This window comes from Ciconia boyciana, chromosome 4, assembly GCF_034638445.1.
Source record: "Ciconia boyciana chromosome 4, ASM3463844v1, whole genome shotgun sequence".
Classification (NCBI taxonomy): domain Eukaryota; kingdom Metazoa; phylum Chordata; class Aves; order Ciconiiformes; family Ciconiidae; genus Ciconia; species Ciconia boyciana.
In genome coordinates, this window is record NC_132937.1 from 46064555 (window position 1) to 46092512 (window position 27958).

The 27958-nt window shown below is 40.1% G+C and overlaps 1 protein-coding gene across 2 annotated transcripts in view; it reads right to left on the reverse strand.

The window, feature by feature from the left end:
* The window catches only part of PGM5 (phosphoglucomutase 5), a 79038-nt gene that overhangs the window by 23444 nt on the left and 27636 nt on the right, over positions 1 to 27958 (reverse strand). For both annotated transcript variants that reach the window (XM_072860138.1, XM_072860139.1), the window contains one exon: positions 6478 to 6593. In XM_072860138.1, the coding sequence (XP_072716239.1) occupies positions 6478 to 6593 (116 nt within the window). The remainder of the gene's footprint in view (positions 1 to 6477; positions 6594 to 27958) is intronic.

Genomic DNA, 27958 nt, shown 5'->3' on the forward strand with positions numbered 1-27958 from the left:
CACGACCATTGTTATTGTAGCCAAGAGTCTGTTCCCAGATATTGGTGCAAGTTTTTGCCACTGCCACCAAAAGAGAGACCTAGAATAGAGCTGTCACTTCCCACCAGCGCCCATCATTCCTCTGGTAGCAGCAGGAAAAGTCAGCGGCTGGGGCTCCCTGGGAAATGGGAGCACCAGGGGCTGCCCCAGGGTGGCAGGCAGGGCCCGGCAGCCAGGGCCCATCCCACCGCCCCAGCCGGGAGCAGGGCAGCGGGGGGCACCGGGGCAGCCCCAGCCCCAAGCATCGGGCACCTTCCTGGGGACGGGGGCAGGCTGCGGCCAAGCCACGATGTGGGACCGCAGGTAGGCCTGGCCCATGGCCAGGCAGGGCAGGGCTGTGGGGAGCTGGAGACCGGCCCTGCTGCAGGCTCGCTGGGGCAGGGGCTGATGGCCCCGGGGGCTGACGTGGGGTCCTGGGCCGTAAGCAGGGTGGGGCAGCCCCAGGGGGCTGGGCACGGCCCTGCTCACAGCAAGCTCACCCCAGCACGGCTGTTCCTTTCCTTCTTAACCTGCTTGCCTCTCCTTTCAGCCATTCATCCTTAGCACTGGAAAACTCAAATTCACCTAAAAAGTCATCTCTTTTGCTGATATTACCAGCAACTTAAACGGCTTAAGTGTCTCAACAGACACCAGCAAGAAGTGGAGACATGAGCTAAACACCTCAGCAATTTGTTCCAATGTAAACGATCATTTATTCTCCTGTTGTGTAACACTCCGCAGACTGCAGGCCAACAAATCGTACAGTGAAAGGCACAGCATTCATTCAGCAAAGTGGTCTATACATCATGACATCTGTGCAACGGTCTGAACTGAACACCAAAGAAGAGACGAGTTCTGATTTAACAAACACTTTGAGTATGTTTCATTGAACCAAAATGGTCCAGTGAAACATGGACAGAAGAATTTTTGGAAAGCAGTCTGTTGTGCTCTGAGCCTTGTTCTGGCATGGCTTAAGCTCATAAATCTCTATGAAGAGGGATAAGTGTATACATGTATCATTCTTCTGATCCATTTAGCAGCTTTAGCATGTGCTGTGTCCTTGTGTGTCCTTCAGGAGGACATACAGATTGTTGCTTCTCTGGAAAGAGAAAGCATTGGAAGAAAGCAATCCAGAGGCAAAAGTCTCTATGGAAAAGCTGGAAACAACCCAACTGTTCCTTAATCACCGATTAAGAACACTAGCCTGATGTGAGTACAGGGAAAATAATCCTGTGTGCTCAAGTGTCTCAGTTCATTATTCTTCATAGGAGGAAAATTGACAACTAGGATTTCTCAGAAATTGTTTATTCCACCTCTTTTATTTCAGCAACATATCTATCAACTGGGTTACTATATGCACATATGTTGTTCTATTTATTGCCCTTCTTTTAGCAAATTAAAATCTTTACCGCAACTCTGTTAGTAAACTCTGTTTTTCACCTGCTGTACCGTTGTCTGTAGGTGTCTTTACTCTCTCTCTCACTTACTCCTACTGCCCAGCCGACATGGTAGAAACTCTAGGGAGGGAGCTAGTTCTTCTGCCTCAGCTCAGCTAACACCATTCTTCTTTGCTTTTTAGATCCGGTATCTGCTGCTGTGGATCTGCAGAGGCAGAGCTGCCCTGTGCAAAGGGATCAAGTAAAACGTGCCTCGCAACTATGCATTCCTGAGATTGCAATACTAATAGTCCTCCTGGCTTGCTGAGGGTTCTCAGCAATCTCAGGATAATTCCCAGTGATATTTTTAATTGAAACAAGGCATTAATGAATTCTGGACTCTGTTTAAGGAGCTGAAGCAGAAAGAGACAACAGAACAGAGGAGTCAACAAATATTTTTCTGATTATCCCATTATATTTAATTTGCCTTCGGTAAGGGGAATTATAATAACTGCAACTACTTCAACAACTTATTTTTAAGTTAATTTGTCACATATTTCTCCATATAACAGTAGGAAAAGTTATTTTTTACTACTGCAACAGTCAATTGCTATGGCCGGACTCAGAGTAAACAATCTGGGAAAAACTCTCAGAGAGAGTTCCCATTCATAAAGGAGTGCTCAGTTTAAACAGGCTTAAACAGAAGTAAAGTCTTGAGAGGCAGTAGCCTGAGAAACAAAGTAAGATCATGCAAAAATGTTCATATTATGATTTTTCTGGTATTGGAAAGCTGTTGGGCATGCAGGCTGTCATTTACTTGTCTAATGTATTCTGTATCTGAGATTTCCAGTTCTGATAGAGACAGTGAGCCCTGAGGGTCATATGCATGAAGAAAATGTAATTGCTTTTCCCTAAATTAGTTATCTGTGTCTAGCATATTCCGTTCTGTAAATGTGATTTTAAAACAAAAATCTGACTGAAGCGAGTATACAAACTCATGGTAAATAATTTTGTTTGCACACACTTTGAGTCTTACAAATTTATCATCCAGCAATCTGAAACTTGATGATATTTTAGGCAAATGGAGATTTAGGGGCATTCTGTTATGTTCCTTTATTCAAGTTAATGAGATTATTTTAGATTTGTGTTACTGTAACAGATACCACCAAACAGCTTTTTTAAAGCTTTCATTCATTTCAGCAGCAGCACATTTTTCTATTCTCCACTAGTTCTTCTTCTACATAATCTTGCAGGAGAAGACAGCTGACGTTAATAGCATCTGGAAATTCGGAGATGAAGCATGCAAACTTATGAAAGATGTAGCAATTACTGAGGTGGCTTAAACTGCAGAAAGATAAATCAGCCACACAGATCTCCTAATCCTGATTAATAGTTTGCTGATGAAATTTAGAAACTAATTGCTGCTGCTGACGCCCTTCTCTGAACTGTGTCCTGGGCATTAGTCATAGAACCAGAAAGCTACTAACCTCATCTGACAAGCTCCCCACACTGCTACAAAAATGGAAGAAGTTTTTAAAGCATTGGTTGAGGTCCAAGATCAGCTGCCAGAAAACAAGTCTGGGAAACACTGCCCTATGGGATGTTTTAAAAATCTTTTGTCCTTTTATAGCAGAAAATTTGCTTTTATTTACTTGCCAGACCAAAATCCCTTATGTTATAAAATCAGGCCTCTGTATTATTTGGAAATTCCATCTGGGCTGGATTACCTGGGTACACAAGCAATTGGTCTTCAGTGCTGTTCGGTTAGTTTGATGACAGAATGTGGACCTGTAAAACCCCTTTCTCTTGCACAGAACAGCAAGTTTCCCACTCTGATCAGCTATATGGTACATTTCCTTAAATATTCTATGCTGAAAGCTAAAGAAGTGCCAAGTTTCAGTTCCCTAAATAGATATGATTGAGGGGAAAGCTGTAAAATTGATTCAAATGCCCAATACTGGCAGAAACTTGTGAGGGTCATGCAGCTTAGGACATTACTAAAAGATTCGCAATAAGGTAAATATTTATTGCTAAAAACAGCTTGCATCGCTAAAGTATTGGTCATCTACAGACCAGACTGCATTTTACAAATAACCCTCCTGGCATATGAGATATTTTCAGACAGCTGCATTGAATTGAAAGATGATAAGGAAACTGAGGCAGGGAGAAAAACAAACTTCAGGCATCATAGTCATTGCATAATTCCCCTGTAGGCACTGTCACAACTCATTTACACAGCAACTACACACGCACTGAGGAATTTAAACCCAGTGCTCAGGTTGTCTGGATGCCCATGGGATTGAATCTTGAGGGTTCAGATTAGCCTTTAGAAGGCACTGGCTTAAATGGGAGGTCAGGATGATTTCTGCACTGAAGAGCTGCAGGTACCACAAAAGCTCATCTGCCCAGAATGTGCCGGGATGCACAGATTAAATATTGCTGTAGAGCAGCTCTTCATGCTGGCCAGCAATAGGTTGTTCAACCACCCTTAGAATTCACAAGAGACAGAATTTATCAGGAATCTGAAGAATTAATGATAGGATAGGAGAACCAGGTTAAGACAGGAACACAGCGAGTGCTGGGAATGCAGAGACTGGTCTGAGGTCAGGAGACAGGAGCTGCAAAATCGGAAGGGAGGCTATAGTACAAAATGCACTTCTTTTAGGGCCCTACAGAAGGATAAAAGCAAAGGAAAAAAGTCAAGTGTAAGAACACAGAGAAGTTAGAGGAACTATCTTGCCTACCTAGAACAGACAAACTCCAGAGGCCCTTCCTCGATCTCTGTGAGACACCTGTCCCTCTTTCCCAACTTCAACAACCATCTGATAGGGTAATAGTTAGGTCAACACAGACCACAATGCCCTCAGTGTTTCAGTAGATCAAGCCCTGAAATCACTTCTCTTGATTCCTGTACAACTGATCTGCAGGGCTAAAGTCCACCAATGCTTGGGAAAGCCTGCTTAGCAAAACCTGAACATGCCTTTTCAATGTGCTAGGGAAATTTGATGTTTGGCTTTTTTTATAACTGCACCATAAAATTTTAATGACAAGTCTCCTTAAAGGAGACAAGGCTTCTACTAAGCAACCAAAGATTCCTCCCTTCTCGCTGAGACAGAAAGCATCTGCAAGAGTTGTACTCAACATCACCAGATGGTCAGGAGCCTCACTTCCCAAGCAAAACGAGGCCTGAGGCAGTGGTTTCTCATGGCATATGGCACATAGAGGCCACCCCTGCCTGCTATACATATCTCTACAGATAAAACTGCATGCAGCAGGAGATGCTGCACTCTGTGGGCTGAGGTACCCAGATGTACTTCAGCCTATGGGAACTCACCATCAAACTCCTACAAGCTCCTTCCAGCCAAAATCCACACTTCCCTTTCTTCAGCATGATGATGAAGGCAGGAGTTTTTTTCCAAATAATTTGAGTGTTAATGAGGTCATACTGATGTCTCAAGACCCACCCAAGTTTCATGGAAATATTTGGGTTTGGATGAGCAGGAGGAACTTCAATAGTTAGAAGGAAGGGCTACAGAACTGGCCTGGTGAAAAAGCATCAAAAAGCAGTGAGAGTCGAAAACTCCTAAGTCCAGACCTCTCATGGGCAAATGGAGATGCACTCTAATAACACACCGCAACAAATGGCAGTACATTCTGAAACGTACAAGATATTCCTGCCCCTCTCTCCAAGTTAGAACTCACTCAATGACCTTGCAGAACACCCTTTGAAAATACCTATTCAAAAGATACATTCAAGGCAATATAAATCTGTGCCTGTCACATCAATTAAGCCAAGGCATCCAGGTTGCTAATCATGGGACGTTGGTTCCCATTCACAACAGAAACAAAATAAACATTCATTATTAATTTAAATTCTCTTACTTTTTACAGATAGACATCCAAAGAAATCTAACACATTTTTGGTTCTTCCATCATAGTCCATTCCAATAATTACAGAGAATTAATGACAGGCTAACACAGCAAGTAGCCTGTCTCTGGCCTAAAGGTATCCTCATTTTTAAAAAAGCAGCATTCTGCTCTAATTGACCTTAACCAACAAACTTAATACTAGACTTAACTCAATCAAAGCAAAATGAAATTTGTAACCAAGTTTTACTGCATGATAAATTACTTTCTATGAAAAGCTGTAGCCAGTGACTTGTACACCAAAATAAAGAACTCCATGGAACTCACATCAAAATGTAGAATAAATTATTACCCAGGCAAATGGTTAAGTTATTCTGATATGTGGTCATTCAAAACCACTTATACCATAACCCTACTAATAAATAAAAAGAAGAAAGAATTTCTGTGCCAGAATCTAGGAAAGAAAAAAAGAAAAACTGTGAAATTTATTCAGTTTTTCTCATAAACCAAAACCACATTTGTGCAGATTTACCAACTACATATTTTAATGGTTTCCTCTAATTCTTCCTGTCAGTACTGAATTCATGAGGGATCAAATTTGCCTTTCATACTGCATTCTATTGTTTGATTGGTTCTTGGGACAGATAAGGGACAAATACTTAGGGAAAACACAGATGCTGACTTGTAACTGAATTTCTTCTAATTATGACTTTATCCGAGTTTTGGTAATCATGATGTTCTAAAAAGGGACACCTGCAACAGGTTTGATTAGACATACCATTAGACATACCAATCCTTATAGTCTGAACCCTGAATCACATTAGGAAAAAACACATGGATTTTGCCTGGTTTTCCACAGGCAAAATCCCTCCAAATGCTGTTGCAGTCTATGAAAAGACTATTACAATGGCACTGGTGAGACCTTTCCACATTATGTTCAAGTCAGAAGAGAGTGCCAGGCACCTTCAAAAGCTGTCTGGAGAGTGATAAGATTGCCTATGGCTTCTGAATGTGCATCTTCCACATTTTTTATACCTCAAGGTAAAGAACACCAGAGTTGCAAGACGACCCTCAAGATGTGAACAACTGACAGTTCTCTGTTCCAGCACATGTCAGAGTTAATTTGCTGATTCTTTTGGCTTTGACTTGAGGCACCCAGGAAAATTAAAAGTTGTCATTAAAAGTCTGTGGAAATTTTTTATTATGCATTACATACCAGTGCCAAAGCTTTCCTCCCCACAAAGCGAGCAACGTCCAGAGTCCATGAGATTGGAAAAATATCTCCATCCTGTTGGTGTCTCATACACAGGAACCTTCATTACTTTTGCCACTCTGGAAAAGACACAATAAAACATCACACGATTAAGACAGTGTATTTTTTACATATGGCTTGAGATCAGTTGAGGAATATTCTGGGTCTTGCTGCATCTCCTGACAGCTGGGCTATAAGTAAAAGAAAAAACAGAACAGATCAACAGCACCATTCAAAACTTGTCTCAGAACCTGACTTCAGCCAGAACCCAGGTATGTTTATACACTAAGTGTAGTATTTTGGAAAATGTAGGACCTCAGCTCAATAGACTTTACCAGTATCTTTCTCTTGTTACTGAGCAAGAAACAGTTGTACCTAGAGATACACAGTTTTGTTATACTAATACTTTAATGAAAGTTAAAGCATCATGTTAAAGTACCTTCCTTTACAAAAAACAGGTGGCCAACACCGATATACTTGAAAGACCTTTTACTTCTGTTCATGTGTTCAAAGCCAAGACAATACAGGAATGTTTCCATGATGCGGCATCTCCTCTAAAAACGCTTTCCCAGTCTCAACCTGACTCTGAACTTACTTTCCCTGTATCCTCTAATGCACCTATATGAAATATTCCTGCTAACTGGCTGACCTGTCAATATTTTCAAGAACCAAAATAAACCACCATATGAGCTGGATGTGCTTTCCCTTCCCCAGGTTGTTAACTGGTAATTATTCCTGTTACAAACTATAATAAAAAATCCTTTTTTGGACTAAAAAACAAGAAAGAAGAAAAAAATAAACCCTCTAAGGAACCCACTACCAAGCTGCGATTTACGCAGAATAAATATTACCATTCTTCTTGTTTCTAATTATATTTGCTTGTTTTCATTGTGTGCCTAGGATTTTCAGAGCCAACTCTTTTTTAATATGAAAAATAACACTTGAGATATGGTCAGGCAATCTGACTGACTAAAAAGGACATTACGATCTCTCTAGGACTGCTGCAGCAATCACACCTAACAAACATTTCCTAAATTCCACCCCCACAGAAGAATACGTGACATGAGACGACTTACATAATTTTAACTGCAGTCAAGTCCAGGCAAAGCAGATCAAAGTGGGATTCAATGTGCTTAACACCATCAAACTAGAAGTTACGTGTTAAGGCGAAAGCAGTCACCTCTCTGATCGACAGAGTGACACCTCTTTTCAGACAGTCCATCATCTGTCTTAAAGTAGGCATGTAAGGTAGATGGGATGAACTGTCCAAATATGCAAATACTGACCCTTTCAAAACCTGGTACATAAATGTACCTAAATGACAGTTCAGCCCTTCAGTATTCTCTCCAAAATCTTTACATTGTTAATCAGCACTGGTATTAAGTCTCCAAATCCACTTTTTTTTTAATGTAACTAATATCCATTGCTAAGTCTCCTCCTATTCAGCCTAGGTGTTTGTTTTTGTACTTATATATTACATCTAAAAAGAGTGGTTTTTATATGAGAGTAAGAATTGCTGATACTTATTTGAAAAGAGCTGAAGAGGTACCTGGAGAAAAATATATTATCACAATGTTTAATCCTAAACTTGGTTTTCATGTCTCTAGTTTAGAGGTAGAGGCAAGTGTATACCTCCTTGTGTTTATACACCATTAGCTATATTATTGGCCCTTAGAAATGCTGCTGCATAAGGGAGGTTATACAGTGCAGAGCTGAACAGGCTTCTGGCTGGCTCTGCAAAAAATCAAGAACATAAAAGGATTTAATCTCTGTGTGACAGTAACTTCAGGCTGGGAAGAGGACTAAACTAGTATGCCAAAAACTAGAAAACAATCAACCAGAAAACAATGGCTAACATGCTGGAAGAGCAAAACTCTTGAGGTAGCCTAACAATACAGCAGGAATATTTCTGCTTGCAGAAATGTTCCCACATCCTGGTACTGTTTCTGGAGAAGGAAATCCTTTCCCTTTCACTTTTTTCTATTCTTCTAGTCTGGGGACAAACAGCCTTGGATGGACCTATCTTGACCAGCACCAAAGGCTTCCAGGGGCTGTAATGGTTTTCAAAGACTTCTATGCACTAGGCTAGCACTGAAAATACACATGTTGATTCTGCTGGCATTGGGCTTACTTTAAACTAAGCCTTTCAAATAAACAAAAGTAATATACATATAAACATATACATACAAAGTTTATAGTGAAATATGACAGACTGTTCCTTGCAGTATTTTTTTGTTCTTGACTCTTAATATTTTAACAGAGTAAATAAGTAGAAGCACACTGGAAATTAAGCATACTCTTTTTTTATTGCCATTTTACTGAACTAAAGAATCATCACTGGAAGTCTCAATAAATGCAGAATGTGCCTTTATGCAACCTATAGACATTTAAGGTGAATGATCCCCCCAGGAAACATGAGAGGGGTTCCCACAGGAAGATGCAAAAAATTGTCAAAGCTGCAGACTCAGAGAAATAATGTGCTGCATCAGATCAAGCAAATAACAACACAAACTACAGGAAAATACCCTCAGAGGAAGGAACCTAGTATTCTGTAACTGGGAAATTACTAGATCTTCAAAGCCAGGGAAAACAGGGATTAAATGTGGGAAGGGGGAGGGATTTTTAATGCTCCTACATCTACATCTTTCTAAACCAGAAATATGAGTGGTATGACTTCAGTGCAGAGAAAGTAAAAAAAAAAAAAAGTATCTTCATTTACCAAAACTTTTTTTTCACTTTACATTCACCAGTCTGCTTTCTTGTAGACAAAATGACAAAATCAGAGCTTTCAGTCACTGCTACACCAAGTAGCCAGATTTTTTTTTTTAAAAAGTGCCAGCTGAGACAAAAGGTTAGCATCCCTTGTGGACCAAAATTTGGAAATTAGTTTCTATGTACCACTGAAGATTTCCAGCACTACTTAATGCAGCATACGACTTCATGACAAGCTTGAAAGATACTAAGGAAATATTTTATTCTGCTAGGCAAATAAATGCTTAGGATGAGGGTTTCTGGAACTTATAATTCTGCAAGAACAATTGCTGGTGAGTTACAGTAAAGGTTTTTGTTTTATCTATAACAAATCACAGATCCATTAATTACAATCTATGATGTTTTAGCAATGTACCTTCACAGGACAGTTGAAACAAGTCTCTATATACACAGCTTCTTAAGTTGCTCTTCTTTCTGTACATTTACACTGGAGTCCCTAAATTTAGGGAGTTAGAAATGGAAAGTAAAGCGGTTACCATAAAGATTTTATTGTCTACATGAGATCTCTTGGTCAGACAGGATACTACTTCTCTCTGAAAGTGAGTTTTGGAACTGGTGCTGCAAAGAGTTTATATCTTGCAGAGGTCTCACTCATCAGAGTAAATTTTGTATGTCCTTATATGTATGTATAATGCATCATCAACAAGATACTGATGCAGTAGTGCTCCTGTAAGGGCAATACCTCAGTCTCTGAGTTCTCTAGGTGAAGGTGTTAGCTGTCAAAAGGCCCACCTTGATGGATGGAATATACTTCCAGAGCAATGCAAAATAAAAACTGGAAAGAAATATGCCATATGAATAGGTTCATTTTCCTAGTCTATTTGAAATAAAGGCATTCTATTTACGTCTAACCACACAGTTGATATACCTGTGTTTATATGTTCCATGAGTATGAACTATGTAGAAGGAATACAACAAACCATGGACATTCTGGTTCTTGTTACCTCAGACATTTAATGGGACTGACTTCAAGCAGTATTCTTGCTTGCCTTCTTTCAGCATAAGTGCTCACTACATCAATGAGATTACACAATAAAGTTTCTTCTGTCTGTGTGTAGCTCTTGCTAGACTGGGAAACAGGGTATTTACACTTGGACCTAAACTGAAGGGCAATCACCCTAGTTATTCTGCCCATATCAGAGCTAAGGGCATTTATGTTCCCAGTATGCTGAAATACTAATTAAGGAGAAAAAAAAATATCAAAAAAGAGTGGACTGTACTTTTTGCAATTACCCACATAATTTTAAAATACATTTTGTGAATTTAAAAAAAGCAGGAACAGCTGTTTTTAAATGGGAAGACAATAAAGGGAGTTAAAATAAGAATATAAATTACTGTAAGGTTATATAGTTAAATTTACCCTCCTACTGTACAACTTCACTCTCATTTTTACTTTGAAGAGCTAGTTCCACACTACCTATACTGACCGCCCAGTTTTTATTAAAACATAAGGAGAACACATACAACACAACCGTGAGAAGCAGTTTGAGTTATTTAATCAGTAGAAAACAGAATTATTGGAGAGTTTAGTACCAACACAGAACTGTTAAGCCAATTCATAGCCATATGAATGCCATCTAACTAGGAAAACAGAGGGTACTGGACTCTTGATAGCCCAAATGATTTTCCTTGGAATTACAGTAAAAATATTATCCTGCTTCAACTATGTAAAAAGATAACTTTCCATTGAAAAAAAATGTTCTTTTATTTAAAAGGGTTAAAGGAATATCCTTGTGATACCTTTCTTTCAGTTTTCCACCCAGTGGAGACAACAGACTATTTTTCACAGATGGTCGAATAAAGCAAAGTGGTCCTTGAGGGTATCTCCCAGTCACTGTGGTTTTGCACTAGCAAAACGCCACTGACTTCAGGAGAATTACCTTGACTTACATTAATGAAAGTCAGAGGGAAGTTTGCTCCAACCTATTCCCTACATTGCCACAAAAAGTCCTGATGAATACACATCATGCAGATACAACAAATGGCCTGTGGCAAGCTGACTTCTTTGTGCCCAGTGAAACTTCTGTAACTTCTGAGAATAGATCAGTCAATCAAACAAAATTATCCTGCCAAAGTCGTGATGCCTGTTCACCACAAAGATAAAGGTCACAACACTGGGAGAAGGGCTTTCTCTGACAGGCCTCACGAACGGTTGTAAATGACTGGGTAGAGTTTTGCATTGCAGGTGAAATGCTGGCTAGGTTGAACTGCAGCCTCACGTTCACTCTGGAGGGTAAGCCTGAGGGAAGAAAAAGATATAAATGAAAGAATCACTAAAGAAGCGGCTATTGCATGTCCTTGTCTCTCTTGTCTTCCACGACCTGTAGGTATCAGCTGCATGCGTGAAAGATGCTCACAGACACTTGGCTGAGCAGGCTTCAAAACACAGACTGGTGTTTCATGGACACATTTTTTTTAAATTCTACTCCTCTCTGTGGAGCCAGTGCTGAGGTAGACAAGGTGCTGTAATTTAGAGAGCAACGAGCCTGATTCTGCAGAAGGCTATGCACTCTCAGGCCCTAACAAACAGGAATTGAAGGAATTTGTGGGACAGACATGTGGGCCACTAAAAGTGTGGGGTAACAGCATTTCGCAAAAGATCAAACCTCTGTAGTGGTTTCTTTCAGAGTTACTGGCTATAGAAGAACAAGGTTTCACACTGGGTCTTCTAAATCTCTACTTAGCCACTGAAGTAGACTGTGTTATCTAATCTCTAGCTGATAAAAGCCTCATTTGATTCAAGGCCTGAAGCATATTTTATTTTAAAGATGAGACTATGGTTTGACTGATCCTTCTTCCCACTTCTGTACTCTTTCTTCACACAAAGAATTAAAAATATCTCAAGTAAGGATCTGCATTTGATTTATCAAGAAAATAATTTCTGTAGCTGAAAATAAGTCTTCACACAGTCTAAGCTTGGCATACAAATGTGTTTTATTTGATATTTTACTGTCTGAGATGCTTCAAAATTTTTGTAACACTCCGGACACTTCTGAGATCAAAACAACTGACTTAGGTTTGCCTACATCAATTTTCCATCCCTTTATTAAAGATCCTGCTTTTGCTATTTTCTAACCATATCGTACAGTCTTTGCCTTGATGGACTAACTTAAGTGTACACGCAACCAGACCTAAAATTTCATGGGTTCATTCTTTTGGAGTACTAAGATAACATCCGGGTTTGAACTCCTATCATGCTGCCACAGTTTCTTTTCCATCTGATCATTTGCATTACTTATCTCATTCCCTCTCCAGCATTCAAATTTATTTTGCAAAGAATTTTTTTTTTAAACTTTATTGAAAATTTAGACACAATATTAATTGCCTTTTTAGTCACTGAGTCCCTATCCCAGTCTCACTGCATGATGTTTCCACCTGTTCTTTCTGTGGTCTCTTCTTGTTGATGCTGAAGAGCTGTTGCTACTTCATTTCTCAACTCTGGAAGTCTAATTCAGCTCACCTTTGGTCAGTTCCCTCTTCATTATTATTATTTCTCAAGGTGCAGGAGTCATGAACTAAATGGTTTTAACTTTTTTCTTCAGTCTCATCTGTAAGTCTCTCCTTTATAACTATGCAACTCCAACAGCCTGTGAGAAATTCACAGTAGTAGCAATGACAGCACCAGCACTGGCACCAACTATAATGTGAAATGGATGTTCTGCTTCTGGATGTTTTCACTCTGTCTGCACCGCCTTCCCTTAAAAGGCTTCAACTGCATACTGTGCAAGGAACAGAACTAAAACAACAGTCACCCCCCTTATATGGTCAAGTATTACAGTGTTACTCCTTCCCAGTCTTTAATTTATTAAGCAAAAAGCAGTGGAATGCTAAGCCCTCACACACAACACAGATAACTAGGACATATCACTAAGATAAGATGTAAACTGCCATGGCTGGCAGAGAGGCTGTCAGGAGCACAAGGCAGAAAAAAAATAGTTAGTGGGCAACAAGTTCCTTTCTTTTCTGCTTTCTAGTATGCTACATCTCACAGAGAAAGATGATACTAACAGAAATCAATAAATATAAAGTATCTGAAGACACTTTAGCTACAAAAGATCTAAAAACATTTGGCTTTTTTGATTTTGCTTCCTCCCCTTCCCTACAAAGTTTTAACTCTAAAATGCTTCTGCAGGTGCACTAAAGGTACACTAAATCAAGGTCTGATGTTCAGAGTTAGTTTCTGTCTTGAAAACTGGTAACTTTAGGTGGATTTTTTTGGCTGACAACAGTTCTGAGGGCAGTTATGGATTGCTAATAACGGCAGAAATCATCTCCTTGTCAAATTCTATTCAGGACAATTTGAATTCCCTTTCTATCAGTGGAGCCTCCTGGCACCCATGCAACGTAACTGTGGTGCCAACTAACTGTTCCAATATTCTCTCTTGCCTCTCAGGCTCACATTGGCCTTTCCCCATGTTTGAAATCTTTCAACAGCAAAAACTAAAAATTATCCCACCAGAAAGGCAAAGTCCTATAAACACAACCTACCTTGCTCATGCCTTGCAACACACAGCAACCATACAATACTAGAAGCTTACTTGAGCTACATAGAACACATTCACATTTGGCACAACCACTATACTCCAAAGATGTGAACTATTGTGTGGAAGGTCAGCCCCTTGGCTTTAAATTCCTAAAACAAACAAATTTAAAACTTTGTATCTCCCTTTAAGCCCTTCAAGTTCATTGGACTTTTTCTGTCTCCTGTAGGAGCAGACTTGAAAAGGCTTGCACCATCACAAGGATAGTTAAAACACTCATCAGGGAACTCAGGCTCCCCAACATACACACACTGGGGCCCTGCAGTTATTTACACTCCTTTTTGCCACCTATAGGCCATGGTGTGAACACACAGCTCAATGTTTCATACCATCAAGTTTTCCTGCACACAGACTCTGTAATATCTCAGTCAAATGTTACAACCACCTTGTGCAACATACCAAAAAGACAGCACTTTTCAAAGTACTTGAGACACTTTACAAAATGATGGTAAACTAATTTGTGTCCCAATCCCGACAGGCAACTTTCTGATTCAATCCCAGGGGGTAAAAGTAAATTCACGTGCCTAACTTCATAGCCAGCTACAGAGCCAGGGGAGCACTGCAGAACTGAAATGCATTTGTAAGTAGACCAACAGCTGCAGCACAGCTCTGCTTCAAATCTCTGAGAAAGGGCTGCAGAATGCCTCTGCCTCTTCCCTGCTCTTCAGGGAGAAAGTGGTCAAAGTAAAAATAGCCAGCACAGCTCCTGCTGAGTGTGCCTTTGCCTTCAAAACTAATGTGATAATCCTGTCCACTATGGGCAGGAGGTGCAAGGATACTTTTTATGGACACTGTACTTTAGGCTAGTGTCCCTAGTTTGCTGTGGAATGAACTGCCACTGATGCAGAATTCACTGGTGAACAGGGACAGTAAATGCACCTTTAACAAATACACGAAGCAGATGACATGCAAAGCTGGAATTTTTCACCCCATATTTGCAGGTGTTGCAAGTAGGTTATTGTTGTAGTGATCAAGATATGAAATTACTACCAATGTTAAAACTATCAATAGCATGCAAGTTACATATGTATTATCACAGTGAGATTGCTACCATCCCCAATTTGTGGACACTATGAGGCATTAAAGAATCTTTTTCTGAGAAGTTAAATCACTTCTAAGAAGTTATTGGAGGAGACCTCATACACTGGAGGAGACCTCATACATAGGCTTAGGTTTTAGGGCCTTGAGTACAGCTTTGGCTTATAAGTTCCTCTCTGAATTCTGGATGATAAAGCAGAGTCCCAGCAACGAGGTTCCATGGGAGAAAAAAGTTCTCTGAAGAGCTAAATGCTTAATTCAATTTAATTGAAGTTTGTGTGTATGGAAACTAAGAACTTTCCTTCTTTTCAAGGAAATACAGCATTAAAGAAATCCCAGCATGAAAAACTGGACTTTATCAGAAGCCTCTCCTTTAGACAGGAAACTGGCCAATGAGCCTAGAACATCTGTTTCTGCTCAGCCCGACTATCATGGTATGGACAGTGCTGTCAGCATGAAAGCACTGTAGCTCAGACTACAAAATACACAATTTTTTGCAGTCTCCAGAAAAAAAACCCCAAATCCCCTCTGTCAGCTTTTTAAAAAATCACAGCACTTTGACAGATTTTAGCATGGAACAGATGTTCAGGAAAGAATCAGAAATGGATACAACTGCTAGATGCTAGACTTTTGCACAATAATAATAAAATTAAATTTAATAAATACTGACTCAGTGGTGTTTGCTATGAGTAGAGCTACTAAGAAGCACTTTCTTGAAATTGCTTTTAACATTGGAATTCACCTGTAATAAATATATTAGCAGGTCAAGAGAAAAAAAATTCTTCCTGTCTTTTTTTAAAAGAAAAATTAATTTAATCATTAAAACAAATATAATGAGAAACTTCTAATTCCAGAAGTATTTGTGCTCTTATTATAGGCAGTGGAACCAGGTCTTATGTGAATTCACATCTAACTGCTAGAAATGATTCTCAGTTACTTTTTACTAGGAATTAGTTGAGTGTGAAATTCTGTTTCCAAACTATTAATAATTTTACCCTTTTGAATTCCTCACATGGCCAACCCTTCTCTTTTCTTTCCCTCCCATTGAATGATACAAGTTAGAATTAATCTACTGTGTTTAAAACTAGCCCAGACTGTCGGCCTGAATGCCTGTATCTGGACTGAGTTTGCTAAGAGCAAGAGTTTATTCTAAGTACAGTATTTATACAAGTGTCCTTTTCTGCTGAGTGTGAGGGAAAACACAGACATGACAAGATGAGAAGAAACAAGAAAGGAGACCAGGAACAAGCCTGCAGCATTTCTCAGGTGCAGCTCCACAAAATTCATAGCCCAAATTTTTGTGGGAGGAGAGGACTAGAGTGATTTAAGTCCTGCTGGACACTCACCAACCTTAGGCAGCTCTGAAGGTGCAAATGACAGTAAAACATATGTCATATTGTGCAGCTGAGCATGGTTGAGAACCTCATGGCGAAGAAGCTATCCGTTAAGCAGGAAGCAGTCTGGTCCCATCAGTGTGGCACTGTGCCCCCTTGGCTGGTCTCCTTCACAGGCCAAGTTTGGTGCTTTGCTAGCACAAACGCACAGGCAGTGGGACTCTAGATAGTGTCTCTGCACTGCTCTGTATTGTACCATGTAGACATAAGGGCTTATCCAGGCTTCCATGAAAAACACTGCACTGTGTGAAGTAGGCATGATTCAGGCTTTGCTGAATTACTGCACTATATTTTCCTTAGTTGGAGCAGTGTTCAGAATATGCACAAGCTTTATACTATTTCAAACTACAGTACTGCCTGTGGACACGCAACCCAGTCTACTGAGTTGTGTTCCTCCCACCCCTTCCACTTCTATGTCTTCTCATGTCTTTTCAGCCCTACTCCACCATGCCACCCACGCTGAGGTTTATGGAGAGAAGCAACCTAGGAGGTTTGTGCTAAGGGATGCTGACTCAGCCACAGCACAACTTCAATTTCTCTTTTGCAGGACAAGTTTTTTATACAAGGGCTCCATGCCAAAAAGTAATGAGGATAGTACATAATAAAATGGGGAAAAAGATAAAACATTGAAGTAATGGAAAAACTAGTACTTTTGTGCAAAATTTCTTTTTTCTATATTCTACATTCATTTTTTAAAATAAACTTTTACAAAAGGTTTTTATATTTCCATTCAAATCTCTGGGGGTTCTCATGAGTCCAAAAGTTAATTGTGCTTAAGTATTTTGCTGAACTGGTGCCAAAAGACAAAAGTCAACTATTTTGCTTTATTGAGTATTAAGCACCCATTATAAAGGAAGACTAGTTATGTATACTGTAAGACCTGTTTCCAAGAAATCTGCTACAAATCCAGTACCTTGCAGACAGAAATACTGCTCCTTATGAAGAGAAAAAAAATTGATGCCAAGGTGCATGAGGTCTGTGTAAACAAAGATAAGTTGTAAGGTTTATTGTTTTAAAGGGAGGGAAGAAGTAATTTCAAAGTGCAAAAACGGATGTGTTCATCCTCTTGCTTCTGATTTCTCTTCATTGTGTACATCTATATAGAAAAACAGGATGCTGCAGACACACCCTATACAGAAGCCCAACGATTCTTTAGTGTAACTAAAGCTAGCTGAGATGTTTATCTGTGCTGAGACTGTAAATTGCATGTGTTCCTCCTGCCTTCAGACCCCTCCTTTGTCTTTAACCAGAAGTACCAATAGGAAAATTCTGTCCTTTATATGACTTTATTTAAACTTGTACTCAAGGCCCATCAAACAGATTAGCTTGACCAGGTATCAGTCATCACTAAAAAATGAATTGTAGCTGAGACGGACTCCAAAGCTCACGGGAGGAAGGCCAGTTTGTCGGATCCACATGGGGGAAGAAAACTTTCTGGAATAAACAGTTACTCAATGTCAAGAAATTATTTTTCTTCTCTGAGTCTCTGCCCATATGGATTCAACTTACTTATGGTGACTTTCCAGCAATCTCCCAAGTCACAGGGTGATGTTTAAAAGATCCTAAAGATAGCTGGTTAAATAAGGAGCGTGTAAAACAGCTCTCCTTAAATTGGGGCATGAGCAACAGGCACAGGAGGAACTCAGTAGACTCCTTGCCCATTTTATCTCAGGCATGGGAATACTCTTAGGCATGCTAAAGTGTTGCCAAGACTCTCATCCATTCATTGGTAACAAACCTTCAATGTGCTGAATGATCCATTTGAAGAATTTCCAAAAATATATCACCAGGCTTTCCACAACTCTTTCCAGTGAAACAAAAAATTGACTTATCTGGTACAAATAACAAAGTTCTCTGAAAACATATGACATGTGGAGCTTGATTCATCCTGCATTTGATGGTGGCTGTAAGGATAGAAAAGGAAGGGTCTGATGGGTTAGTTTAAGCTGCAGCTAAATATTATTACAGTAAATTCAGCAGGACATTCTACCAATACTTCATTCCAGTGAGTTACAAGAACCTGAATTTACTCTCTAATCATGTTGGCTGAGTGATACCCACCACAAAGACAATTTTTGCAAAGGAGCAAAGTCAGATTTAAACTGGATGAGGAGCACATAGCTCACAGACTGGTAACAATGTCAGTAAGATCCTAGAATTGGCAAAAGCAAGCATGACTCAGGCCTCTTAAGCATTTCTAAGTTATGTTTGAGCAAAACAAACCATGTTTGTACAGAGTTTTGACAAAAAGAAGCTAAGAGAGCTTTAGGTGTACCTGATGGGGAGCAGATTCATTTGAACAAGAGGAAGTAATCTTACAGATCTATCAGCTCACAGTAGGCCTCTTGAGAACATACAGACCCTTATGATTTTAGACCACAATTTCTTGTGTTTCTGAATAACTATCTAAGGTATCTACAGTACTATTCAGCTAACTACAAAGGGTGTAGAATTAGCTCTTGATTCTGGAAGACTCAAGAACCAAGAGCTGGTGTGGACCAGTGCACAAGGGCTGACAACCAATGCTGTCTGGCCCACAAAGGAACTATCCTTATGATCACATCGTGCCCAGTCTTCCCTAAGAAATCAGTCTTCCCGTGGTAAGAAAGATACTGAGAAAAATATGACACTGGATGACGGCAGAGGTAAAACAATCCAGCAGACTACCCCAGCAGTGAGTGATCAGCCAGTCAGGGGCAGCTGCTAAAGAACTTAATTCTCTAATTTACAAATAGATCTATGACTAAGCTGATTTCCTAACACAACCCAGCAGTAAGTGTATGAAGACATTTGCTATGTCTATATTATTCCTCTCTGGAATTACAGAAAGATTCTGAAGGCCAGTCAAACCACCTGTAATGCTTGCACATTGACATTAAGTAAGGAGGCTCTCTAGCATATTACAGGAAACTCATAGCATGCTGTGAGTTTACCCATCAGAGGAACAATAAGAGTTACTGTGGAAAAAGAGATAGGGAGTGGCACCTTTAGCATGCCACCTGGGAGTCTATCCATAGAGTTCTGTCAGTCTTGGGCAGGGGGGAAGCAAATTCTGCCACAGTATTGTGTTGTTTGGTGGTAGAAAATAGCCAAAGTATGACGTTGCTCTCTTACTCTTCCTAGATGGAAAGTACACAGTAAAAGTTAAAAGGAAATGTGAAAAACTTGAACAAAATGGAAACAAGGAGCAAACAACAGGGCACTGAAAATCCCTTAAACAATATAAATTATGGTGATTATGGATGTCTCTTAACCTAGACGACCTATAATGATTAGTAATGTTTATGACATTTCAATAAAATGACATACTAGAGTACCAGGAAGATATTGCTGAACTTTGGTAGTTAAGAGATGGAAATAAATACCTTCTAGAGCACACACAGACAGAGCACAGGTTCCCATGGTGCTGTAGTCCTACACATACCACACCTGAGATCCATGCTACCAAACAAAATAAAGAAAAAAGAGCAATACTTTAAGGAAATTTACAGGCTGTGGCTTAGTCCACACTAACATTTTGGCAACCTCATGATGCTGTTTTAGAGGTAATAAATGCTACTTGGACAGCAAAACCCTAATAAGTTTCATCCACAACAAAGCCCATATTTCTTCTCAGAAACTCAAATGAGTGATATAACTGATGTGTGATGAAAACATGAAAATTCTCACTGGTCTCCCAGCCAAATCAGCTAGGGTAAAAAGCTATTTATGCATTACAGTCACAAGCTATATGTATGGGAAATTACTACTCTTCTCTTTAATATAAGTAACACATGCACCCCCCATGTATAATATGCAAGTTCATGAAAATGCCATCCTTGTCTTTGAACCGTACATTTCCAGGAACCCAAACTTAGGAGTTTGAAAACTTCTAACAAAAAGTATTACAGTAACTAATATTGTTTTCAACTGTTACTCTTGGTTACAAATGTATTGGAAAAGTTTGCACAAGATGTAGTCTTTGTAACTCTTTCTTATTATGGGGTTGTTTTCTTCAGTGTGTGGGATGCTAACAGGTGTACTCATCATGATGTTCCACACCAAATGCTGTTCTCATGTTGCTTTAGTCATCAGCTCGAGATTCAAATCCAAAATGCATAACTTCGCACCCTCTTTTGTAAATGTTTCAAGAGTCAACTCCCAAAGGAAGTACAACCTTCAGGACAGAGTGCCTGTGACTCCCTGCCTTGTGAAAACTTCATTGTCCCCTTCACACAAGCTCTAATAGAATGACTAGAAACAGCTGTTGACATATACAATATCTAGATATGGCTGTGCTAAAAGTAAGGATAAAGCAAGAGACAAAAGCTGCTTTGCTAAAGACCACTAGCAAACACAAGCATTTCTATGAGTATACAATGAGGGAAAGATGTGCTTTGGCAGCAACATATCCCAACAGAATTTTGTCTTTCACATAATAAAACCAGCTGGCACCGTGCTCAGAGTCCCTGTGAGGTGAAATTAGAATCATAGAATCAGAATCACAAAATATCTCAGGTTGGAAGGGATCCATAAGGATCATCGAGTCCAACTCCCCACTCCTCACAGAACTACCTAAAACTAAACCATATGACTAAGAGCGTTGTGCAGACACTCCTTGAACTCTGACAGGCTTGGTGCCGTGACCACTTCCCTGGGGAGCCTCTTCCAGTGACAAATTGTACACATATGTACTGTAGATCCACACAGAATCTGAGGTTTGATTGCAGAGTTCATAGTACTAATGAAGAAAAGTCCAACCATCTGGCAAGCATGTGGCCATGCTCTCCAGATGTACTGCAGTAATCCCTAAGGTTGTTCATGCCCTTTCTGGCTGAGACACAAGAATCACTTTTCATTACTATTTCAGCATTCATATGCCTATAGAGTAAGCTAACTCCTCCTTGTCAGTAAATTAAAGGATGCAGGGAATGGACGGCAATCAGGTACGATGACTTCTAGCATTTTCAGTGAATTTTTACATAAAAAATGCAATTCCTTTACAGATTCCAAGCTTATTTTAGCCTCCGAATTCTGCCATAGCTCAGCAGCAGAAAGATAATGCCTTGTTCTAGGAAAGATATTGTCCACTTCTTTTATAATTGCAGCTGACTGTGTTAGACAGTCTGTGCCTGTCCCACTCCCAACAGCATGGCCTGTGACTAGTTAAGCTCTGTGAGCAAAGGCAGGTTTTTTGGTATATAGATCCAGGAAAACAGCAGTCACTGCTACATGGTAGTATGCTGTATTAACAGCCTGCCTTGTTACTGGCTTCCTGAATAAGGCAGGCAGGAGGACAATCTTCTTAGTGGATGGAAAGAACAGAAACAAACAAAAAGACTCCGGTTGTTTAAAGCAAGCCTGTCCCTGGAAAGGGAAATTCACCTACCAATATAAGACACACCTGAGCACAAAATGACACAAATTAATTTCAGTAGTGGACTTTGTCCCATTAAGCATTTGGCAGAAACTTCATATTTAGTGCAACAATGACATGTCAGAAGGGTCTGTAACACATGCATGCTATGGGGAAAAAAACAAAGCTTGAACAAGGAACAACCAACACACAAAGCTTCCACACCTCCCCACCCTCAAATAGGGACATTTTCTGTTCTAGCCTCGAGTCCTGCACAGTCACAGCTGCATACAAAACCTTTGAGTTTTCCAGCAGTAAAAATGGTCTATGAAGGCAAGGGGGGAATGTTTTGTAAGTTCTCTTATTCTACAGAAACTGTCAGGGAGATTTTATTATACCAGAAAAGAGAAGAGATGTAATAAATGGAGAAAAGGGAGAGGTAATCTCCTTACATCCTTCTGCAGATACTTACTGAGGTGACCCTCAGTAATGTCACCACTAATAACTGGCAAGACCTATGGTCTTTTACAGGAAATGCAATAATCCCATGAAATAAGCACAGGGAAGAGACCCTCCATTAACTCAGGAGTACACATGGCCCATAATCATCAGCCTTTTCAGGCTTATTACAATGAGGTCAGCTGGTTCAAAAGGCACTGTGCTTATGCTCATTGACAAAGATGCAAAACAGATGTGAATATAACCACAACATGTGGTACAAAACTCTGTATTGACAGCAATTCAAATTGGGGTTTCAGTACTCTCGAATTGTCTGAATAATAGAGAAACAATAGGTTTCGGTACATATCAGAAGTTACTTGTTGCTTCCACAGCCTCTTCTTCATCTCCTAAGTACTGCAATACTACATCCATCCTCTCATGCAGAGCCAGCAGGATAGCTCAGAGAATGATCAGGAAAAAAACAGTGCAGTTTCTCCAGTTGGATAATTCCTTGGTTTAGAAGAAAATAAAAAAGTAAATAATTTAAGGCAACATCAAGGTTTTCTATACATCACCTTGCTGTTAATCATGGTAACTACAAGACTGCAAGAGTGCAGGCTAGCTCAAGAGTCTTGGTAGCATGAGGACTTTCCAGCAAAGGTCTCTTCATAGGGCCACAGCATTATAAAATAATTCAGATTGGAAGTGACCCTAGGAGGTCTCTAGTCCAACCTCCTGACCAAAGCAGGGTCAGCTATGAGATAAGACAAGGTTGCTCATGGATTTATCCAGTTGGACATTGAACAGCTTCCTTGTTTTAAATTATTATCGTTGCCTCTTGTCTTCCCATCATGCATAGCTGTGAAGTGCCAGGCTCCATCTTCTTGACAGCCTCTCTGTAGGTACAGGCAGCTGCTGTTAGGTCCCACCAAAGCCGTCTTTCTCGAGGCTGAACAAACCCAGTTCCCCAGCCTCTCCTCGTAGGGCCTGTGCTCCAGCCCCGATCTGTCTCGGTGATCCTACGCTGAACTCACTCCAGTTTACTGATGTCTTTCCTGTAGTGCGGATCCCCAAACCAGACACAGTATCTGGAAGTGGTTTCATAAGTGCTGAGCAGAAAATAATCACTTCCTTCACTCTCTGGGCCACACTCTTATTCATACAGCCCAGGGTGCTGCTGGCCTTCTCCAATTCCAGGGCACACAACTGGCCCTTGCCCAGCTCACTGCCCACCAGGGCCGCTGGCTGTGTCTGCACAGCTGCTCCTCAGCCCCTCTGTCCCCAGCCTGCATCACTGTAGGGCTCTGCCTTTTTAGGAGCAGGATTCACAGTTTGTCCTTGCTGAATTTCATCAGGTCCTTGTCCATCCACTCCTCCCAGCTGCCCACATTCCCCTGACTGGCAGCTATGCCCTCCAGCATACCAACAGGTACCCCCCCCCAATTTGGTGTCATCTGCAAACTTGGTTAGAGTGCCCTCCATCCCCTCCTCCAGACCACTGATCAAGATGTTAAACAGGACAGGTCACAGAACAGATCCCTGCAGTACCCCACTTTTTACCAGCTCATTAACCAAGGGCCCTTGAGCCTGACCACCAAAACAGATTTTTACCTATCTACCCATCCAAATCATAAAGTCCTGAGTTGGATACAAGAATAATGTGGGACACAGGGTCAAAAGCCTTGCTGAAACGGAAGTAACTGACATCTGCTGCCCTAACTTCATCAACATATGCAATTGTTTTACCACCCAGACAATCAGGTTGGTTAGACATGATTTATTCTAGTAGCTCCCTAATGATGCAATTTAGATTCAGACTTCCTTCCTTACACTAGTTCTGCCTCTTCTCTCTTGCAACCTGTTCCGTGGATTTTAGAGAGCAAGAATTAGTAAGTGCTCGGTGTAGTTGTGATACTTGGCTGGGAAGGGAAAGGAAGAAAGCAGTTTCACAACTTTATGATAGTGTTCACAGAAATACAGAAAATTAAAAAGGAAGAAAAAACTATAATATGCCATAAAAATAGACTGTTCCTACAGAATCACAGAATGGTTGAGGTTGGAAGGACCGTAGTCCTCTTTCATTTCCCCACAAAAGGAAACAGAAGACAATGTTTCTTTCTCCAAAATTAATCTGACAATTCAAGTGACTACAACGTAAAGTAAGATCTGTTCTAACAGGACTCTCAAACTTCTTCAAATAATGTTAAGTACCCTGGCTCTGTCACAGTCTTACAGAGATCTTCTTCAAAACAACCAGAATGTACAGAACAATTTCCTGTCTTCTTAATTTGTAAACAATCTAAGTAACTTAGCCGAATATCATACTTTAATACATATAAGAAATAGAATTTTAAACACACTGTTTTGAAATTCTGTGCCAGAAAAGTTTTCTTTTAAATCAGCAGGAAGCCTTCTCCATGAGGGTCACTCATTTACAAAAAAATCCTTTGATGGGAGAGGTTGCTCTTGGGCTGATACCAGCTGTGCTGTCCAGCACAGGCAAAACATGTTCAGACACGCTAATCCACGTGGGAGCTTTTCTAGGTTGAAGCAGAAAATAAGACTGCGTAAGTCCTTGAGAGAAAAGGAGCCTTTATTTTAAACTTTCTTTTAGTAGTCACAAAATCTTCATAACTGACTTGCTGTAAACTTCCTCAGATTGTTTTAATTAAATGCTTTTGGACTTTTTTATCAGGACATTTGTAGGAATTCCTGTTGTTTATTCATAGCTGTATACTTTTTTGAGATATAAGACAGATGCAGCACTAAGAAAACTGTGGTCTTTCTGTTACCCAATGTCTGTCTATTGCACTGTGCAAGGTCTGCTCAGAATGTTTTGCAAAAAGTTTATTTTTCTCAGGTAGTTTTTCACATGTGGCATATTAAGGCCAGACAAAAGTCTGTTTGTGAGAACTGCAAATAAACATATTTCTTAACAAGAGTCAATCAAGTTTACAGAACATATTTATGTCCCACCAAGCACCAAATCTTGCTCTCTCTTAACTTTGGTGGACAAACTGACCTCTTTTACAGCCAAAGCTTAAGCTGGAAACAGAACACTGCATAATTTTCAGCTCATCTTTTCCTTTTAAATTAAGAGAGCTTTCAATACACCTTTCTGTACTCAGTCCTGAAAGCTGCACATTGCACAACCAATGAACCTGCTCATTTTAGGCTAAGCAGCTATAGCTGTCTGCTCCAGGCACAGGTCAGAATGCAACTAGCTATGAATGAGAGTAAGAGTTGTATGTTGTGTAAGGCTACTCTGCAGCCTGCCATTCTTAACAGGGATCACTTGCCTTCAGGCTCAGAACTGGCCAGTGAATAGTCCCTGTCAGACCCAAAAACTATGCTGTGTGCCAAGTAAAAGGAGGTAAGCCACAGGACTGCCTAGCCTTTCTTGCCATTCATCCATAAAGGACAACACAGAGTTTTCTACTGATATTCCACAGGACACTGCCATGTTTTCTGTCCTTTTCTTCACAAGCAATGAAATGCAGCCACTGAAGAACACAAGATGCAGTATCAACTAATTCTCTCCTGGAAAGTTCAAAAGTATGCAATACATTGAAAGAGGGTCATTATCATCTTTGATGAGAAAGTATCTGAGAGTCTGACTGCTGCTGTCCTGAAAAGTGTTAAGAGTAAGCACTTACCCCACATACATCCAAAATGTGGCCTGCCATGACCACAGTGGCCAGCATGTCTTCATCAGTGCAGTCTAGGATAATGAAACACTGGATAGCCAAGAATACAGTGGGCTTGCAACAGTCAAATATACCACACTATACTAAAGAATACCAAATCCAGCATCAAAGTAAATACAAAGAAGGCAAAGACAGCTCATTAAAGATATACTTGAAAACATTTGCAATGATGAATCACCTCCACTGCTTAAAAAACATTCAGGGATGAAAGGATAACAGCTAGTTTACAAGCACATTGTAGAAGTAAAACTAAGAGGCACAGCTAACGAAAGGACATCAATGCCTTGTAATGACAGTTGGTTTTTTCTCCACAAATCTTTTCAAACATGTCATATCTGTGTAAATAAAACATTTAGCTGCATAACATATTTGAAAGCTGATACAGAAAAACTACCATTCTTTACTAGATATACAAGTATACAGAGGACATATGAGACATATATGGCTATTTTTAATATTGCAATGTTATTTTAAAAGTTGCAAATCCTGAAAAAATTTCCCATCACAGTGCTCAACAACTTTGTATTAAACTTCAAACATGTTAAATTATATTCATGAAGGTTTTATGCAGTTGTCCTTCTGCAGCTTTCCAGAACAGAAATTGTCCTTCTGCTCCATCTAATTTCAAACTGCTTGTACGTGACATGGACTCAGTTTGACAGAGGTGTCTCAAAAAATTCACAGCAAGCCTATTCCAGATAAGAGAAAGTGAGACTGACTTATCCTACTGAAGTAAGATAGAAAGAGTGAGGTCATGACTGGCATAACAAATCACAGTCACAGAGTGAATGGAGTATCAACCATGTAGAAAGTTGTATTTATAACCTAGAGAAGTCTTTATGTTGGAAGAATTCCTTACAACTCAACAGTAAAGGATATCCATGTAGAGAAAGAAATGCACAGTGCCTATCCTGCTTGTGGCACAAACTTCTTCATTAAAACAGATGATCAACAATACAGAAGAAAAGCAGATGGTTGCAAAGAAACAATAAGCTACAAATTCACAAGACAAGACAGACAAAAAAATCCATGAAGGATTTGTAAATGAAGAATTCAAGGAAATAATCACAAAGGCACAAGTGGAATGTGGTGTGCTGTTGTCCATGGCCAGAGGTATATGTTTCTTTAACTGCTACTGCTTGTTAAACAGTGATAAAAGGCCCCGTCCATTAATTCATCCAAAAACTTTTTTTCAGCGTTTACAGAGGAAAGACTAAGCTTTACAGGAAGAAGCAGCAGAAGCACTTACACTGGACAATACACCCCTCAACAAAAATATATAGGAAGGGTCCAGTGCCTCAAGAGGAAAGAAGGTCTCCTTGGGTCTGCATTCCCTGGCTGAGACCAGGGTTTAGACCACTGACTCCCAACAGCACTGTCCTTGCTAGTACCAGGCCCTGGGAACCACTTGCAAAGGAACAGCCAGCCCTTCTGTCTTCACCTTCCCATCAACCTATATCAATTTTTGTGCATAGCTTGACTTTGACATAACACAGTATGCACTAGCCCATTATTCAAGCTTCATTATGCCCTTGTGGCTTCCTTCTATTATAACTGTGTTTTAAATGACAAAGAGAAATATTAATTATTTGTTAGTGGAAATAATTTGCTTCTCTAGTGCTTCCAGGTAGGAGTGAGAGACAAAAGCAAACTGACATAAGCTGAGAATGAAGAGGGAACCTCTTGGGCAATTCCTACCAAACAGCCAACTCTTTCTTTGTTTCCTAATTCTCACAATGAGGTAAAAATTCCTGGAGCAGTGTTGCTCCTCTCTAAGCAATAAGAGAGAGCAACCCACCTGATAATAAGTAAGCAGAAATCCAGCCTTTGCCATAACTGGGCAAACTTTGCCAGGTAGTTGGGCAAAATAATTGTAAGAAGACAGTTAGTTGAATTAATCTTTTTCATCCTGTCCTTGTGTCATTCATTGCTGCTTACAATGCTTGGGGCTCCTGTCCTAAAGAAACGAGCATACAGAGCCACTTAAGCAAAGCTTCCTGCTGTGCTTCAGACAAAATCGACCCCACTCTAAACCAGCACTGTGAATTTAAGAGTTTCTTGCTGCCAGGGTTAGCCTCCTTCCTGCACCCAAGACAGCTTGTTTAGAGCTCATCACATCTCTGCCCTTCACTGCATGAAGACATTTCTTTAAACAAGTCAGAACAGTCACTGTCACTGCAGGCCCCCTTAAAACCTGCTCTAGCTGACCAGATAGTA